This window comes from Chiloscyllium plagiosum, unplaced genomic scaffold (assembly GCF_037043375.1).
Source record: "Chiloscyllium plagiosum isolate Xiang-an unplaced genomic scaffold, Cpla_swu_hap1 HiC_scaffold_18, whole genome shotgun sequence".
Classification (NCBI taxonomy): domain Eukaryota; kingdom Metazoa; phylum Chordata; class Chondrichthyes; order Orectolobiformes; family Hemiscylliidae; genus Chiloscyllium; species Chiloscyllium plagiosum.
Window position 1 is genome coordinate 53,493,298 of NW_028270156.1, and position 18,820 is coordinate 53,512,117.

An 18,820-nucleotide genomic window follows, 5' to 3' on the forward strand; every position below is an offset into this window, starting at 1 on the left:
TTTTGGTCTTTGTGTTCCTGTTATTTTGAAACATTTCATGCTGAACTCTTTTAGATGAGACATTTTTAAGCTAAGGGCGATCTGCAGTTCAGTTTATGTGAAATAGTGCTATGGCATACTTTTGAGAGGGGCAAGAGCATTTTCTGGTGTCCTAACTCCATTTCATCCCACAATCAAAATCAGAAAACACATTATCTGGTCATTGTCATGTTACTGTCTGTGCTTCTACAATTAGTGTATTGGTTAATGTGTTTATTTCTCAGAAGTACATAATTCATCACATCATGAGGTTCCCCAATATCTCAAACTCTGATTCAGCTGAGTAATAGCAACAAATCTCTGAATATCCTGAACAAAGCAAAGGTGATAGGCCCTGACTCCTATTCTCTTAAAAACTGGTGTTCCAGGACTGGTTAGTCCTGTATTCCAGTACCTATCGCATTTCCAACGCCCCTCCCCCAAGTCCCTCCTCCCTACCTTTTATCTTGGCCTGCTGGGCACACTTTCCTCATTCCTGAAGAAGGGCTTATGCCCAAAACGTCGATTCTCCTGTTCCTTAGATGCTGCCTGACCTGCTGCGCTTTTCCAGCAACACATTTTCAGCTCTGTATTCCAGTAGGGCAACCCTACCTGACCATGTGACAAATTTCCCAAGTATATCCTGATCATTGAAAGCATGAAAAATCCTATCTGGCTAGTTACAACCCCATCAGTTTACTGTCATCCACATGATGGGGTGATTTTGTTGACATTGCTAACAAATGATGCATGGCATTATCAGTCAGCAGATTATTGCTCAGTTTCTTTTGTTCCAGACCTTGTTTATGCTTTAGTCTAACCATGGACATCAATGGTGAATGCCAGAGATGAGTAACTGCCATTGATATTAAGACAGCTTTGGTTAAGTGTGGCATCAACTGAGAACATCAAAGATAGAATTGCTTGAGTTAGGGGTTTTGCATTATTTCTCTTTTTAAAATCTTTCTCTTCTCACTTGAAAAACATGCCCCCTAGTCTTGAAGCCCCCACCATAGAGAAAAGAAGCTACTATTCACCTTATCTATTCGCCTCATGATCTTAACCTCTATAAGGTCACTTCTCAACTGCTAATGTTCCAGTTTTTAAAACAAAAAAGTCCTAGCCTATCTACTCCCTATAATTCAAACTTTCTATTCCTGGCAACAGCCTGGTAAATCTTTTCTGAACCCTGTCCAGATTGATAATATCCTCCCTGTAACAGGGGGACTAGGACTGGATGCAGTACTCCAGAAGAGGCTTCACCAATGTTCTGTACAACCTCAACATGTCTCTCTAACTTCTATACTCAAAGGTCTAAGCAATGAAGGCAAGTGTGCTAAATTCCTTCATAACCACCCTGTCTGCATATGAGGCAAAGGTAAATGGGCAAAACTAATGTCCTACCCACCTGAAGTCTAATCATTTCAACGTTTGAAATGGTTGGGAAGTATTTGTATTTTACTGCAGATTATAAATGTTAATAAAAATCATGCCATATGGGAGTTTGTGGTTGGACTGTTATATTTTGTCCATCTCTAATTGCCATGGAGAAGACCAGTGAGTCACCTTCCTGACCTGTTGTATTCTCAGTGGGTTATGTACATCAATAATGGTGTTAGGAATGGAATTCCAGGGTTTTGACCCTGTAACAGTGAAGGAGCAGTGGTATAGTTTCAAGTTAGGATAGCATGTGGCTTGGAGGGGAACTTGAAGGGCAGCGCAGTGGCTCAGTGGTTAGCACTGCTGCCTCAAAGCGCCAGGGACCTGGGTTAGATTCCTGCCTCAAGCGACTGCCTGTGTGGAATTTAGACACTCTCCCCATGTCTGCACGGGTTTCCTCTGCGTGCTCTGGTTTCCTCCCACAATCCAAAGATGTGTAGGTCAGGTGAATTGGCCTGCTAATTCGGTCTGTACGCAGTCAGGTCCCGGACTTCAACACACAATCCTGCCCCCATACCCACATGTCTGTCCTTGGCCTGCTGCAACGTTCCAGTGAAGCTCAATGCAAACTGGAGGATCAGCATCTCAGCTTCCGACGAGGCACGTTACAGCCTGCTGGTCTCAACATTGAATTCAACAACTTCAGAATTTTATTTCATTTATTTTGTTTTTTTTCACTGTTCTATACCTCTTATTTCTTGATTGTCTCTGTCTCTTTCTCTCGCTCTCCACTCTGTCATCACCTTTTTCTCTCCGCTTCCCCTTTTGCTACCCTTCTCCCCTGTTTTCCATTTTGCCTCTGCTTCACCTCTCCCATCCCTCCATCCCATCCCCCACATATTTTGTCACACAGCACTGGCTTCAGCCTTGGTCATTCACAGCTCCTAATCTCCCTATAATCTATCTATGCACTGTCATTATCATCTCTTTATTGCTACCTTTGCTTCTGGAGCCATGACTCTCCTCAGCCTCCTATAAATACCTCCCTATTTCTCCCCTTAGCTTTGACAAAGGGTCAGTTAGACTCGAAAAGTCAGCTCTTTTCTCTCCTTACAGATGCTGCCAGACCTGCTGAGATTTTCCAACATTTTCTCTTTTGGTTTCAGCTTATAATCATAGTTTTGCATCTGATAGGAAATCTGATGTGGGAATACTGGGGTTGGTTGTAAAGGGGACTACTATTGTTAACAAAACTTACCTGGTCCATTGTCAAAGTTCTCATTATACTTTCATACAGAGAAGGAAGAAGGTGAGGATCCATTCCTTCACTGGACGTTCCAAGGTTCACCGAATAGTCTTTGGTCTGGGCAGCACCTAGTCAAAACATCTCCAGAGTCTCAATGTGTGAGTTACGCACTCCACTGGATGCATTTTAATGTACATGTATTTATTTTTGGATAGCCTTTTCAAGGTGTGGATAGTGCAGTTTCAAGGCAGAAACCAGTTTCAGCCATATTATTTAGACATTCTTTTATGAATTCCTGTTGAACTTGACTATTTTCAGGTCAGATGATTTTGCTGGGCATTTTAGGTGTCCTGGACTCATGTTTAATCGCCTTCTCTCAAACCCAAGGCTTCTAACATAAATGATGTGATTAAAGAATCTTGAGTCGATATTTTACCACATCATGACACAGAGCATCTTAATGATTGAAGAAGCAGCAGATTTATTTACAGCTAAAGAACATTATAGAAGTAGGAGGCCATCTGAAGACGAGGATAAGAACTTTGAAAATAACAATAAAGAAAGGGAGTCAGTGCAAATGGAAGAAAAAAGTGATATTAAATACAGGATAGAACATGAGCTGCCAAGTTCTGGGGGAGGTGGTGAGTGTGGAGTGAAGCTAAGACAACTATCTTTACCACCTGTAAAATGCAAGGATTCTGTAGATTGAATTTTGAGGGACCAAAGCATTACAAGCAAATTTGAAGGATACAAGAGTCTGAAAGCAAATCAATAGAGAAATTCAGAGATGATAATAATATGCTTTATTGTTAAATGCCAGGTAAAAAATTATACAAATCAACTTCATAATTAATATTTCAAATTAAAGTCTTTCTTAACAAGAGATGTAAAAAAAGCCCTTAGTGATGTGTTATGTCACGCTATAATTGACAGCTGAATGTACCAAGAACCATAGGAATGTTTTATTTAAAAATATTTATTGCATATTAACAATTGCAGTGCTATTTGGTAAGAGCTAATGAACATATTCAACAGTCACAATGCGTTTCGTCAAAAAGGTTTCAGAGTGTTGCAAAAGAAGGGGTGAAACAATTCGAGTATATAATACAATAAGCCACATTTTTTTTTCAAATAATTAACCACCTTAGCTAGCATTATGGTGCCATCCTATCATTAATACTCTGGATTTGATTAGCAAAAAGCTAAAGTTTGATGTGGGGGAGGTAGAATTATAAATTTTAACGTTTCACCTCCTTTCCAGAAGGAACTGACTGTCTTAGAAATTTGCCTTCTATGCAGCATAATGCAGATGGATTCATTACATTGTAAGTAAACAAATAGAAACATTCATTTCTAGGGGAAAAATGTTCTCTTACAGGGGATTTTAAGTGGAGATTCCTTTTGATCCATTGAGACATACACATAAGTCTTTGCAATGAAAGTATCATTGAGTTGCATTTTGATAAAGAAAAGCCTTTTAAAAATGAATAAAAAGGGTAACTTTTTTAAAATGAGAAACCTGGCCATTTTTCAGTGATTTTGAAAAAGTCATCAGTTCACTTAAATCTGTCCTCTGTCCTTCACCAGTATGCAACAAAACACTGGTGCTTGGATTTCAGGGACTTTATAAGGAGACTATCAATGTTATCCTGCACTTGTTATTTCCTTCTTCTCATTGAGACAAACACAATTGAAAGAAATCTTTGCATTTACTCCAGGGGTCTTTAATCAGACCCAGATAAACAAAAGCAGTCAGCTGTCCAAAAGTCAGTAAAGAGCAATAAATATATTTGCAATAATACAAGGAACCTCAAATCCTTTGAAGTTAAAAAAAAAACTAGCAGGAACATCTGTAAGCCTAGCTTACAACCCACAGCAAAAAAAAACACATTAGGAAAATCCTATTGACAGGTAAAAAAAAATCTAATGTACGTACAGCGATTAACACATGATTGTAAAAATAAAATAAAAATTAGTGCTTTAAGAAATGATTGCAACAGCAATTAAAATACATGGTATTTACAGGGAGCTTTGAGCTATTATATTTAGCAATTGACTTTTTAAATGTACAGTTATTGTGAACTTTAAGCAGTGGGGAGCAGTGATACCTGCTAGTGTTAATTGTGATGCCTTATGATCTGACCTTTTCTCAGCAGTTGATTGACCTCTTGTGATTGATTCAATCTGGTTTTCTTGAAAACGTTTCAAGAGACTTTCTATGCAAATTTCGAATGTGAATTTATGTTAAGTTGTACAGGTATGAAGGAAGTTACCAGACACGATACTCTGGTGCTGTGTCAGTTACTGGGGCCATCCAAATAATGAGAAAGTTAATTGCTGGGGACAAAACAGCTCTTTGTCCAGCAATGACTTATCCATGCCCCACTCCTTTCAAAGTCTTCTCCCAATTTCCTCAAGGTGCTTTCTCTTTTCTGGGATCTGAGTTCCTCGGCTGCCAGTTGTCCTTTAGTACCTTGCCCAAGTGGCAACATTTATGTATAAGGCCAACCAGTGATGAGCATACCCATGGTAGGTGTCACAGCTTTAACTTGTATCTCAACACAAGCACTTCCTTTCTCTGAGTCAAACTGTAGCATCCCTACTGCTGAGATTATGATACTAAGAACTCAAAAACCATATGTTCTCACACGCAAACAGGTCACTAGGCCCCAAGTAAAAAAGTTAATAATGGGAATTAAGAAATTCTTTGCTACAATAAAGGAAAGTTAAAGCTAATCCTTTCTGATTCAGTAACAGTCACATTATATGCACTGGATATAGTATCGCATGAGTTATTACACAATAACTGACGTCCTTTCTTTTAAAATACCATTTACATTAGGGAATATTTACAACAGTCACTTTAGACAGTAGTTAAAATGAAGATATCCCAGATTCCTACGAATGAAGGTTAAATCTGTTCATCCAAAGAGGATTTATGGAATTTATGGATTTTACAAGCACATTGGGAAATGGAAACTGCAGGAAGACACTGTTCTCGCAGGCCATTTGAAGTAGTAAATTAGGTGAAGGGCGAATTCTTTCTCAACTCCCTCCTACCCACTTAGTATTTGGGGAATGGCCTTTTGTGAACATTTGTGCTCATTGAGGGAGATAGTGCTGTGGATCTGGAACACTATCTACATTCAGAATCCAGTGTTAGCATCAAGTTCTCTTTAGTCAAGTGCAGCAGTTAGATAAGGATAAAAGCTCCCTCAAATCTGTTGGGTGCCCTGCCCTTGGATCAAAATGGCTGAAATTCATTTCAGATTGAAACATTCCAGCCAGAAGACTGAGATTTCATCGCATCAGTTTGAATTTGGGTTCAAGAGATGAAAAGCCAATGTCTAATTTTCAACACTACCCAGCTGTCAGTTTAATTGGTCTGAGTATTCATGCATAAATTTCAATCGACAGAGTTGTGCTGAAGCCCATATACTTTCTGACACCTGCATACTCTGCAGGTCACTACAATTATGCAATATTCTGCACATTCTCAATTTCTAAATTTGAGATGGGTTTCCATTCATAAATATAATACAAATAACATTTGTCATGTATCTAGGGCTACAAACTGGAAATAATTAGACGCTTCAATGAGTGATGTAATCCATGAAACTTTGGAAGGCTACAAAACACATGATAATTTGAAGGAAATTACATTGTCAACATAAGTGACCCAATCCTCCAGAACATTTGATGTAATTGCAGTGTATCATTTAGTACTGTTGAATCTACTACACACAACAATTGTTTTGGTAACTCATGTAGCTCTTTGCAACCTAAAAGGTATTTTTATCTGTGTCTCGTAGGGACTGGATTAGCAATTTGGAGTATTTTTCAATCCTGCCTCTCTAGTGTAAGGGTATTAGTGAGTATTATATCTCGACCAGTTTACTGACTGACTGATTGAATGCCAAACTAGCAACTCGTACTTCTTCCCTCATCCATAACTCTTAGTTCCATACGTGCTCTCTGCTAAGCAATACACACTTATCATTCATTTTGTTAGCTTTCCAGTTACCCTTGTCTTCCTGGAATATGGATTCTTCTGGACTGTGAATCCGTAGGACCAGTATTCCTTTGTACCTCAGTCAAGTGACCATCGCTTGGATGGTGAATGCTAATAAGCAATTTTACAGTGGAGGTCAGTGCAGTTCATTTGAATTCTGGCCACAGATAGAGTTTGGAGCTGTAGGGAGATGGAGCTGGGAGGAGTCACTGGATAGTGAGCCAGGCGCTGGAACAGCAACTTTTAGCTAATGCTTCTTCCTTATTCAGGGCAGCGCAACTATGTTTGGCACCAGCGATCAGTACAAATTATTTTTTAACATCAGCGTGTGGAATTATTTAATTTTGTGTGATTATTGGGCAGGGATATCTGCTAGTTACACAACGTCCATGCAGTCTCTCCTATTTAGTGCATAGCTGGGCAAATTTGGCTTTCAGGATGCAATTTCAAATTGTGTACTTCTTACAGAAGCTCTAAGAGCCATTTGGTCCAAACCAACAAGCAGCACAAAATCATTTTCTTTGACGATCTTTTCACTAAATTGTGTCTTTTACAATAACCTGCACTGCATAGCATATATCATCCCCCTACCGCCCCCCCCCCCCCCCCCCCTCTACCAGCAAAGTGTAAAAGCTCCTGTCCCAGCAGGATGGCGAAGTGGTAAGTGCAGGGTTGTGGGTGTGAGACATACAGAACTTCCCAATCACACCAACATCTCCTTTGGTCATTCTGAATAACTTTGTTGTCTTGGGCCAGAAAATATTCCTCGCTGACATTGCATCTCTTCAAGAGGAGAGTGAGTGGTCTGTCTCACTTGGGAGCCCTTTCCTGTTCAATTGCAGACTCTGTAGAAGTGAAAGCTGTATTGTGTGAAGGTCTCTCCTGCGGAAGTGCTCTCACTGTTGCATGTAGCCTGGCTCTGCTGTGAAGGAGAGAGATTGTTGTAGTCTGTTCCACATTATATAGTCACAGCAACATGTATGCAATACAGTTGAGATTGTATCATGTACAAAGTGTGTGTTGTGTAGTGAAACAGCAATTTGGAATCTAGTCCAGACTATCAAAGCTAGAGATCATCAATGGAGAGCCAGGGGGTAGCCAAGCCTTTAAGAGTGTGACTTGGATTCGTGCTTTCAGAAATGCCAAAATCGGGCATCCCATTCTGTGTCATCTTTAGCTACATATGTAAAGTTTTTAAAATAATTTGACTGTATTTGGCAGCATCTGGTCTGCTTCCTTGCTGGACCCAATTGTACCATTCTCGATGTCAATATTTTCCATCTGACAGCAGGAGGAAACTGTGGAAGGATTTTCTTGACAACCCCAGCACCCTGGCTGACCTTGTAAAGAGCGAGTAGAAGATGAATGAAATTCCTGTGCAATTTGGACTCTTTTCTTGGAGACATTCTGCCAGGGTTTGTGTTACAAGAAAGATAAAACCCAGTCAGGGAAAGGTGAAATGATCTGGAATTGTTACTTTCTAACATGCCTGAAGCTTGCCTATTGTTTACACAAGTTGACCAGAGACTTTTACTCTTGGGATTGTGAAAGTTTAATGGCACAAGGGACAAATGCATTGTTGGAGTAGTTAGTAATCTAGCCACAAAGAATTCCTTTCAATCTTTTCCATCATATCAATTTCCTTGCAACCACCAAGATTATGATAAACCTGGATGTAGCAATAAAACGACTCCAATTTAATTGAAATTCCAATTGAGGTTTAGATGTCTTTTGACTGTAGGGGAAGTGAAGAGCTGAATGAGGTAAAGAGTTCCACTGAGAAACAATGGATTGAATTTTAAGCTTCTGGTTGAGTGGGGAAGATGGATTGGAAGCTGAAGGGTCCACCCGCCCTTACAGTCTGCATGTTCAATGGAGCATCAGGTGGCCAGTTAGTAGCTGTTCTGACATGAAGGAGGCTTCACTCCTTCCTTTGCACAAACCCTTCCCCTTGCTCCTTTACAACGTTGTAGTTATTATCAGGTTTCATGTTTCTCATGTCGGTTTCTCGATACTATAATATAGTTAGCTCTTCTGACATTGAGTTAATATAAATTGTTACATAGTCTTAAATTTTTGTTGCAGCCACATTCACAGTGGAATATGAATCACACCTGTGTGTTCCAAGCAACAAATTTGCAAAAAGGAGCAAGTTGATACGGTAGTACCGGCTGCGATGTGGCAGCGGGGTAATGTTGCAGTCACAGCTAGACTTGCAAAGTCCCTCTACTCCCAGAATTGGTCTTTACCATTCATTGAATGTGCCAAACAATAAAGCATGTTGTTAAAACTCATTCAGATGTTGCCACCTTCCTGCTAATACATTTAATCATGTTCCCAGTGGCTGGTCTTTTCTACTGACCCTTTATCTTTAGCCATGCCCAAAAAATATAGTGGGCAATGAAAAATTGCAGATTGGATTGTTGACCAGCTTTACAGATTGCTAATGAATGATTTTAAAATGGTAGGCAGGTTGCTGACTTTGGCATCCATGTGTATTCATAGAACTGCAAGGTTAGGACAGAGCAAGGCGAAGGTTTGTGCAATGGGTCTGTGCTATCCTTCCTGCCTGACATCCACTAACTGACTTTCCGGCACGTCACTAAACATACAGATGGCAGAAGGTTGGTATCATCATGCTGCATTTTCTGGCATTATTTGGATATGTAATATCCAATCCAATGAGATACAAGTCAGGGATAGTCCAATGAGTCTCTATGCAACCCAGTGAGGACGTAGAGAGAAATAATGCACTGGAAATTGTTTTCAATTATCATTTGGATGGGCTAGGCAAAGAAAAGATCTTGCATGCCATCAACAATCTGGTTCCAGAATCATAGATGTTTACAGCATGGAAACAGGCCCTCTGAATCAACTTGCCCATGCCTTTCAGTCTTCACAGAAACAGAAACCATGCTATAGAATGCACTAAACATGGGAAAGCTCAATGATTTCAGATTGAAAATGGTGAAAATGTATTGAGAAGAAACATTGTGTGGGAAAAGGAATGACAGATTGCAAAATGGCCTTCAGATTACTTGCATGTTAGAGATTCACTTGATACTCACTGGATCAGCCACTCGGAAGTGATAGGTGATATCAAAGTATGGAGCAACCACCAATGGCCACTTGTGTGTTGTTCCCTGCGGTAGCGAGAGGACAGTGGAATGTAAGTACACAGTGTCAATCCCAAGAGGATTTCATACCGCATTCTTCTGCCTTTCTTTAGCATCAGTTATTTATTCAGAATTGTTGACTTCTTTATGAAAGCATTCGCTGACCAAACTTTGGCATCATTCTCCTGTTATTGATAGGGTCATTTATTTCCATGAGATAATGTCATCTACCAAAATGAAAGCAGAAATTGCTGGAGAAACTCATGAGGTTCAGCAACATTTGTGCTTAAAAACTGGCAAGAGCAAAGTAATCTGCATTCTTGTGTGTTGAAATGCTAACAAAAGCTCAAACAATTTTATAAATTTAACTTGGATAATTTATCCAAAATGTATTGTTATTCATGACCATAACAAATGGCTGATGATTGTAAGTAACTTGGCACAGGCATTCTTTCAGCAAGCCTATGATTGGGGTTAAGTGGCTCCATGTAGGACAAGTGGAGGAAATGGAACTCAGCTCAACTTCAGAAATGTAATTCTTGATGCGTCAGGGACCTAGATGAGACACTTCAAGGCAAAGCCATTCAGGAAGACTCTTGGAGCGGGGATGCCTGAAGCTGGTGCAACACTTGGGAGAGCGCAACTCTAGATGGCACCGCTAGCTTCATCAGTGAATAATTCAAGGTGATGGCACTTCAGCCAGCATTCTGGGATGGATACCTCAAGGAGATGAAGCTCAGGCAGCTTCCTGTGTGGGCTATCTGAAGGAAATGGAGTTCAGCCAGGCTCCTTGATCATTACCTAATGGAGGAGGAATCATTCAAGTTCTTGATGTGAAATCTGTGAAGAAATGGATCTTAAATCAGGAATCTAGGCAAGATTCCTCCAGGGAATGAATGTCCATTAAGTTCTTCAGCGGAATGTCACGAAAACTGAACGAAGAAAGACTTTGGTGTTGGAATTCCTTAAGAATAAAGACACAAAAGCCACTTTGAAGATATGCCAGTCCCAACAACTTAATAAAGAATCACATTTCAAGAAAAGTTTACTCACACACTCTTGGGATGGCTAAAAATAGAACAATATTTTGAAATGATGGGAAAAATAAAAGCTAAAAAATATCATATATACTGCAGTGTTTAGGTTCTACCTGGGTGACTGATGTCTCAGTTTTCAAGTCCGTATTTGAGATACTCCCACATAAATTGCCGTAGTTGACACTGCACAGGTAAACGGCCAGAGGCACTGAGGTCCTATAGAAGAAAAAAGGTAAAATGGTAAGGCCAACAGGAAGGAGTGAGCTACTTTAGTATACTCTACTTTGGGACCAGGGGGCTTGAATTTCACCCATGCAGCTTTAGGATGTTGATAAAGTGGTTCAGAAGATCGTTGACATCCTGAACTTTATAAACAGTGGCATAGAATGCAAACCTATGATGAACCTTTACAAACACTAACTTGGCCTCAGCTGGACTTTTGTGTCCAAATCTGGACATTATAGTATAGAAAAGACATGAATACTTCAGGAGGCATAGGTGGGAGTTAGCCTTGAAGACCCTGCAGAATTCCCATCAGAGATGTCTCAGAAGGAATTGCCTGAGAAATTGATGAGTCCACTAGGGGACTCCTGAGCACAAGGAACTCCCTCATGGTCTCCACTTAAAATCAGAGAATCCAAAGCATTCCAAAAAAATTAAGCAAATAGTCACTCAAAGAAAGTACAGAGTCTAATCTCTGAGTAACTGTTCAACTGATCCATACTTAGCTCACACATCCTTAACCACACCTCCCTCAGACTGTGACCTGACAGCTCCATGGACACAAACTGGCTTCACCTGCTCCAGACCCGACCTCACTTTGCTCGCACAGAAAACCTTTCACTGGATCCAACCTGGAACCCCTGCTGCTGGATCTGAAATCCTCTAAACCCAACACCACCCTCTCCGCCCCATTCTCACCCACCAGAACCAATTTCTCCTTAGCACCCAACCTAAACACTGCATCACTTACCCGTTCTGCCTGTCACCTTGCACCCTGCTCACTTGGTATCCCAGCACCCTTCCCAATTGGCACTTACTTTAACTGGTTCCCTACGAGCTACCCATCAGAGATTCTAATTCTGGCACCTTAATCCTCATCAGCTGTCACCATATCCAGCTAGCACACTCCTTATTTGACATTACACCCAATCTATCTGGCATCCTAATCCCTGGCACCTTATCCCTACCTAGCTGGACCATACTTACCTGGCATCCGACCCTCTTCCCATCTGGCATCCCCTGCTCTCCCAGCAGCCTAATCTCACAGTTACCCTTATGGACTTGTTATTGATAGCAGTTGTCAAAATGGCTGTCAGGCTGTGAAAATGGGGTGTGGTTTCTCTTTCTCCAATGGCTCTGTGCTATACCAGAAGTCAGAATGGAAGTCCACCTCCAGATTCCTGAAGGAGTCAGGTATGGAATCTCCTCTCAGAAATGTCCAGCTCTCTTCGTTGGTAAAAAAACAATTTGAGAAATCCAGCCCAATAATATCCATAATGCAGACAGAGATGAACAATGAGTCCAAAAAAACACAACATTCACACCGACATATCTCAACATGATGAGCAGAAACGTGCATATTCATATTGGCCCTCCCACCATTCCCCATCCCACCCAGAGAGAATGAAAATTTACAAACAACAAAAACAAGTTAGGAAAAACCTCATAGCGACTTAGATCCTTCACTTCCACTGTCTGGAGTTTACATTGACATATTTGCTTATTGACAGCTGTACATTGACAGCCTGTGTGATAACTTCTCACTCAAGAGGAGTAAGAGCAACACAGTGGGTTCATGGTGAGTACACCGGGATCCTCGGAAGATCAGGGTGGATGTTACTTTTTGAAAAGTTCTTAATTAGCTCTCCTAATTGCTTATGACTGAAAATGTCAGAAAGCATACCAGCCAGAATACTCAATTCATGGTTTGTGCTGAGATAGGTCATGTCCACCAAAGCAGCAGTGGGATTTCTACAATCATGTCTCCCAATCATGTCCAGTGTCTGTGATGAGGAAATCCATATTTGGATGCAAAAGAGGACAGGACTGAGGGCAATGATGCCCATTGACAACACCCTCAAAACAATTGTGTGTATATATAGCGTCATTAAGTCGCAAAATGCCTCCAAGTCCCACATGAGCATCATCAGTCAAATTTGACACTGAGCCAAATGAGGAGTCTTTGGTTTGTGCCACAAACTCCATTCACTACCTCTCAGTTTAAACCTCCTCCTTGGTAATTGTCTGAAGATGAATGAGACTGATTTCAATGTTGACCTGGAGATGAGCTACAGACCATATATGCACACCATCACTAATTCCACCTCAGACTCTACTATTGCCACAGATCAGTTATTCCTGGTGAAATTCTTAGCCATTATTTTGACTATTCAAATGCAACCATGTTTGCCCCTCCAAGTTATCACCCTCATAAACTTAAGCTCATCTAAAATTGTGTCCAAACACACACCAAAGTTCCATTCTCCAATCAGCCTGAGCTCACTGAGACATTGACAATTGGGTAAGCAGCTCCCCAGTTTTAAAATTTCAATTTTTCAAACATTGCCATGTTTGCTTTCTGGAATTTCCATGCCCAGGGGTCCCTGATTCTGTGTAAGGGCTGCTACTGACCACTTACATACCTCACCCACTTAATATGATGAGTCTTCCCCAATGGAAATGACTTTACTCTGACATATTTCTTCTCATGACTCAATTCCATTCTTTTAGATGATTTCTTGTCAATTCTCATGGTTTATCCTAACCCCCACATTTTGAATTTAATTCAGATTTTCATGTGTAAATCCTTCCAAAATCCTTTTGGAAGTCAATAGAAAATTTTTCGATCTGTTTACTATAGAACACTTAAATTGTCACTTTTTTCAAAACAGTCAAAGAGATTGCTCAGGCATGATTTTACACTTGTGAACTAGGCTATTGTAGAGGTAATCTTTAAAATGGTCCTGATGATCTAAGATCTGAAGCATTCAATTTAAATTTAATTGCAAGACTTAGATCAATAAACCATAAACCCATGACCTTACATTTGGCCTTCAGCCATATGGCAAATCTCAATTGACAGCAGAAATATAGTCACATACAAAGGTTTACAGGATGTGTTTCTAGTATCTGATAGACACCAGGGCTTAAAACTTTTATAGTTTTATCTCAACTCACACATCACAAAATCCTCAACATTACTTGTTTCCCCCACACCCAGTTCCACATACATTTCAGGTTCTCATCCAATTATCCCCGAGTTAACATGTACCCATCATCTGTTCCTCAATTCCATTTGGTTTCAGGTATTCCTGTTAGACCCTACTAGATGATTTGATTACTGACCACAATTAAACAGAATATAACATTAATACCTTGCTTGTTTCTTCATTACAAATAACCAAACCTCAACTAATTTTTGGAAAACCTCAAACATACAAGGATTGATTGTATCATATCAATGGAGAGAAGCCTGTTTGGTCCTTATTTATCGATTTGTTTAGACACGTTTTTGCAAATGGACGCTTCATCGGTCTATTTCAAATCCTGTAATTCTTCCCCAGTGTCCAATGGTAGCCATGTATTGAATGTCAGTAGTGCACAAATCCCTTGCCTGGTCTTTTCAGCACTTCAGGATAAATGCCAGGCAACTATTGAGTGGCTCATCACAGCCAGGGAATCAGCAGGGGATTTCAATTGATGTCAACACCCCTGAGTTGGGGAAGGGAAAAAATAATCATCGCCTGATTGGTAAACCAGTGGGGATTGCTGGTTAACTATGTGCACAACTTATGGAAAGGAGCAGGATGTCCATCTTGTCATGTCACGGCATATCCATAAAGACACTTGCCAATATTCATAGATGCACCATAGAAAGCATTCTATGTGGATGCATTACAGCTTGGTATGGCAACCATTCTTCCCAAGACCACAAGAAATTACAGAGAGTCATTCCAGCCCAGTCCATCACAAAAACCAGCCTTCCATCCATTGACTCTATCTATACTTACTGCTGCTGCAGGAAAGCAACCAACATAATCGAAGACCCCCTCCCACCCCAGTTGTATTCTCTTCCACCCTCTTCCATCAGGCAGAAGATATAAACGTTTGAACACACATACGACCAGATTCAAGAACAGCTCTTTCTCTGCAGTTATCAGACTTTTGTACAGACCTCTCAAATACTAATGTTGATCTGTCTCTCTGCACACTGCATTCTGCACTCTGTTTTGTTACCCTGGTGCAATTTGTATGGTACAATTGCCTGTAGAGCTTGCAAAACAACACTTCTCACTACATCTCGGTACATGTGACAATAATAAATCAAATCAAATCAATGGATACCTTGCTTGTGTAATTCTGTTAAATACCTTAAGAATTGATACTATTTTGGCTTATGTTAAGATTAATGATTTTGTTGAAATACTACTGATAGGTAAGGAGTAATGCATTTTCCCTGAAAATTAAGCTAAAGAATTTTGTTGAACTTTAAAGTGAGCTCAAGAAATATATTAACAGAAACTCTACGTTCAAGAAAGCAACTCACTTACTTCATTTGAAGAGTGATGGTGATATCTATGGGTGTGGTCTTGCTGACTGGAATGGAGTATGTATAATTCCCTGAGCTATAGAAAGGAGCAGAAAACAGTTAGTGTTCAAACAGATGATGGCAGCTGCAGACAATGCTACTCCTCTCTTACAATCACAGTTTTGTCACTTGTCTATAAACATTTCATAAAATATATAATTATAGGATTAATAATACTATAACCACTATAGAAACCAACGGATTACACAAATGCATTTCTATCTTACCTCATTTCCAAACCTAGGAGCAAATTTCTGGAACAATGATTTTTGGTTCCTTTTCTTACTTATATGCTATTTTTGGGCTTAAATTAATCTTCTCAATCTTACCCATTACAGATACTGGCTTCAATGCATTAATAAAATTGACCTGAGCTTAATCTTTCAAAACATTTCACCAATTAATTTCTGAGATAAAACTGTAACTTTCTTCTGGTCTCTAGTTAGTGCACATTTTCTAAACAAAAAACAAATATTTCAATAATGCCACAGCACAGATATCTTGACACTGATAGAATTATTTTAAAAAGGCACAGAACATTCATATTAAATTATCTATTGTCCTAGCTTGAATATTGTTAACATTTTCAATCTTCTGTGACCCTTTTTCAGAGGACTTGAAACATTAACTCCATTTCCCTCTCCTGGTCTGCTGAGTTTCTCCAGCAATTTTTGTTCAGGTTTGTTTCAGATCTCCAGCATCCACAGTTATTTGTTTAATTTAAATATTGCTGTATTGTACTAATTCATTCAATCTGCAAATTAATAAGGAAATTCATTCAGCATTCTTCATTAACTAAGTGTATATTGAGTTAAAAATCACACAACACCAGGTTATAGTCCAACAGGTTTAATTGGAAGCACACTAGCTTTCGGAGCAACGCTCCTTCATCAGGTGACAATCACCTGATGAAGGAGCATCGCTCCGAAAACTAGTGTGCTTCCAATTAAACCTGTTGGACTATAACCTGGTGTTGTGTGATTTTTAACTTTGTACACCCCAGTCCAACACTGGCATCTCCGAATCATTTATATAGAGTAGTATTGATCCAGTTCACATCCCCTGATAAATATAAATATAGAAACACCAATAAATGACATACCTAGGGCTGCTATTTTGCAGCTGGAGTAGGTACAATAGTCAGTGCACCACCAAGTCCAGTTACTGAATCTGATTTAATATACATACTCAGTCTGTGCATTAAAGGCATCTTAAGCAAGTTCACACTGTCACTGTGCACATTTGACTGATGAAGTAAAAGTTTATCTATCAAATACTTCTCTTGTAGCCTGACTGAGAACTCATCCTGCATATAGGACACCAATTGAATATGTCACACCAGTCCTCCTGTGTCCATATATATTTCATCAGACATGCTGCATACAGATTGTGTATATATCGGAGCAAATTATTGCAAATGCTGGAATCTGTACTAAAAATAAAAAATGCTGGAGATCACGGAGGGTCAGGCAGCATCCATGGAGAGACAGTAAGTTAGTGTTTTGAGTCTAGATGACTTTTCATCACTTCACATCAGCTCTGATGAAGAGTCATCCAGACTTGAAATGTTAGCTTGCTCTCTCTCCAGGGATGCTGCCTGACCTGCTGTGATTTCCAGCATTTTTGATTTGTGCAAATAGAAGTCTTGTACTTCAGCTCAAATTGTTTCCCTTGTCCTCTTCTCAACATATAGATCTGATTCCCCAAACTGTGAACAGTCCGGTCTAGTATCCTGACTGAGAACACAGTTCTCTTCACAGTATTGTCCTCCTTTAACACTGACAGTACTACAGTTAACACAGCAAGCATCTGACGCTGCTAATATTCCTTACCTGCAGGATCCTTGGCTCAGACAGTACTGCTCTGAGATCTCCAGACCATCCTCAATGATCTGGATAGAAGTCAAGGTGGTGTTCTTCCCTTTGGGAGAAGAAATGGGATAGTTACAAAATTCCCACAAAGAAACATTGCCTCGGTGTATAATTTTAAAATATCAGTACATGCAGCACTGCAAATGTTATGTGTATGTCTTTGGTACCCTAATGTATGTTGGATGTTTAGGTTGTGTGTATAGTGTTGTTTGTGTTTAAGTATCTTTTATATGATATATATATTTCCTCAATAAATTAAAATATGAAAAGAATAAAATAATAATTAATTAAATATAAACTTGGTCCCTTAACTTACTTTTGATCTTTGCAAACCACCCCTCCAACTACCTACTGTCACATTGCTAAGAAGGCACAGAACTGTTTCTTTCACACATTTACAAACTATCCTATTTCAGACTCCTGACCCCTGCAAAGATCATCAAATCAATTAAAGCCACCCTTGTCACTCAGTTCCACCTCACCACGTCATCAGCACCAGAAGAAGCATGTGCTCTAAATGAATCACTTCCTCAGTTCAGGTACCCAATGTCATTATCAACTGCAGCCCAATTGTTGCTCTTTCTGCCCTATCCAAACAATGCATCTCAGTCTCAGTTTCATCCTCCTACATCAATGTGTCATTTTCCCATTTTCCATGGCAACCATCCTGACCTCTCCCTCTGTGATTGCAGTTTTGTGCCAATTAGTCCTGATTTGAAGCTATTTTGAATTGTAGCCCATACTCGTGCTGAACTGAATCAAAACTGCAGAAAGTTACATTGAATCAAACTACATGCTACAAACCCATAGTTGCACTTGACTGAATAGTTATTTATTTCCCTGCAACATAGACTTTCTGCGCTAATGTACGTCATAGTCGGGTATCTCAGAAATAGCTGAGCATGCATGACATCAGTGTGTATATAACTCACAGTCTGGGTTGTTGTTGTTGGTAGTGTCCATTTGTTCAGTGCTTCTTTGTCTTCTTGCGGGCAAACTGGGCAGTTTGTTTTGTGTACTGGCATAACGAGGAGGGAACTTTGATTTGCCATGGATGTTGGTGATCTGTGGTAAGGGACTGTAACTGTTTGAGCTGGATCTGGAGGTGCTAACCACATCCCTGGAAGATGTCTGCCCGCTGTTGTAGCTGTTCGCATTCTCGTTTATTGAAGACTTGGCTTTGATATTGCTGGTGAAGGATATGCCAGCTTGATCTGGAATCACCAAGAATATTTTATAAAAGAACACTGGTGTTTTCATTTTCTTTAAATTGTGCATCACATAAAAGAAAAGGATGTGCCATTCCTGAGGAGGGAAAGGCATCTCCACTTACCAGCAGTGGAATGGTTAGTGCTGGTTGATGAAGGGGTCAATGGGTTGGTAGTCACTGGCAGGATGCTACTAGCAGGTGGATATGTAGAGTTAACAGGGCAGCACAGTACTTCACATAGAAGGGTGTAGCAGAGACTAAGTGGTCGAGGGGAGTGGGACACAGGAGAAGCAGGAGAAGGTATATCAACTGCAAATAGAAAGAAAATATTTGTAACAT

General features: G+C 40.0%; 1 protein-coding gene across 10 annotated transcripts in view; it reads right to left on the reverse strand.

The window, feature by feature from the left end:
* Window positions 1-3,428: 3,428 nt before the first annotated feature.
* Window positions 3,429-18,820, reverse strand: part of myrf (myelin regulatory factor) — a 233,421-nt gene continuing 218,029 nt past the window's right edge. For 9 of the 10 annotated variants that reach the window (XM_087996625.1, XM_043706035.2, XM_043706034.2 and 6 more), the window contains 7 exons: window positions 18,605-18,790; window positions 18,204-18,485; window positions 17,233-17,320; window positions 15,363-15,437; window positions 10,923-11,025; window positions 9,725-9,799; window positions 3,429-7,578 (listed from right to left, as the gene is read on the reverse strand). In XM_087996625.1, coding sequence (XP_087852751.1) covers window positions 7,489-7,578; window positions 9,725-9,799; window positions 10,923-11,025; window positions 15,363-15,437; window positions 17,233-17,320; window positions 18,204-18,485; window positions 18,605-18,790 — 899 coding nt within the window. In that variant the 3' untranslated portion in view covers window positions 3,429-7,488. The remainder of the gene's footprint in view (window positions 7,579-9,724; window positions 9,800-10,922; window positions 11,026-15,362; window positions 15,438-17,232; window positions 17,321-18,203; window positions 18,486-18,604; window positions 18,791-18,820) is intronic. The other variant, XM_087996624.1, reaches the window with a different exon arrangement.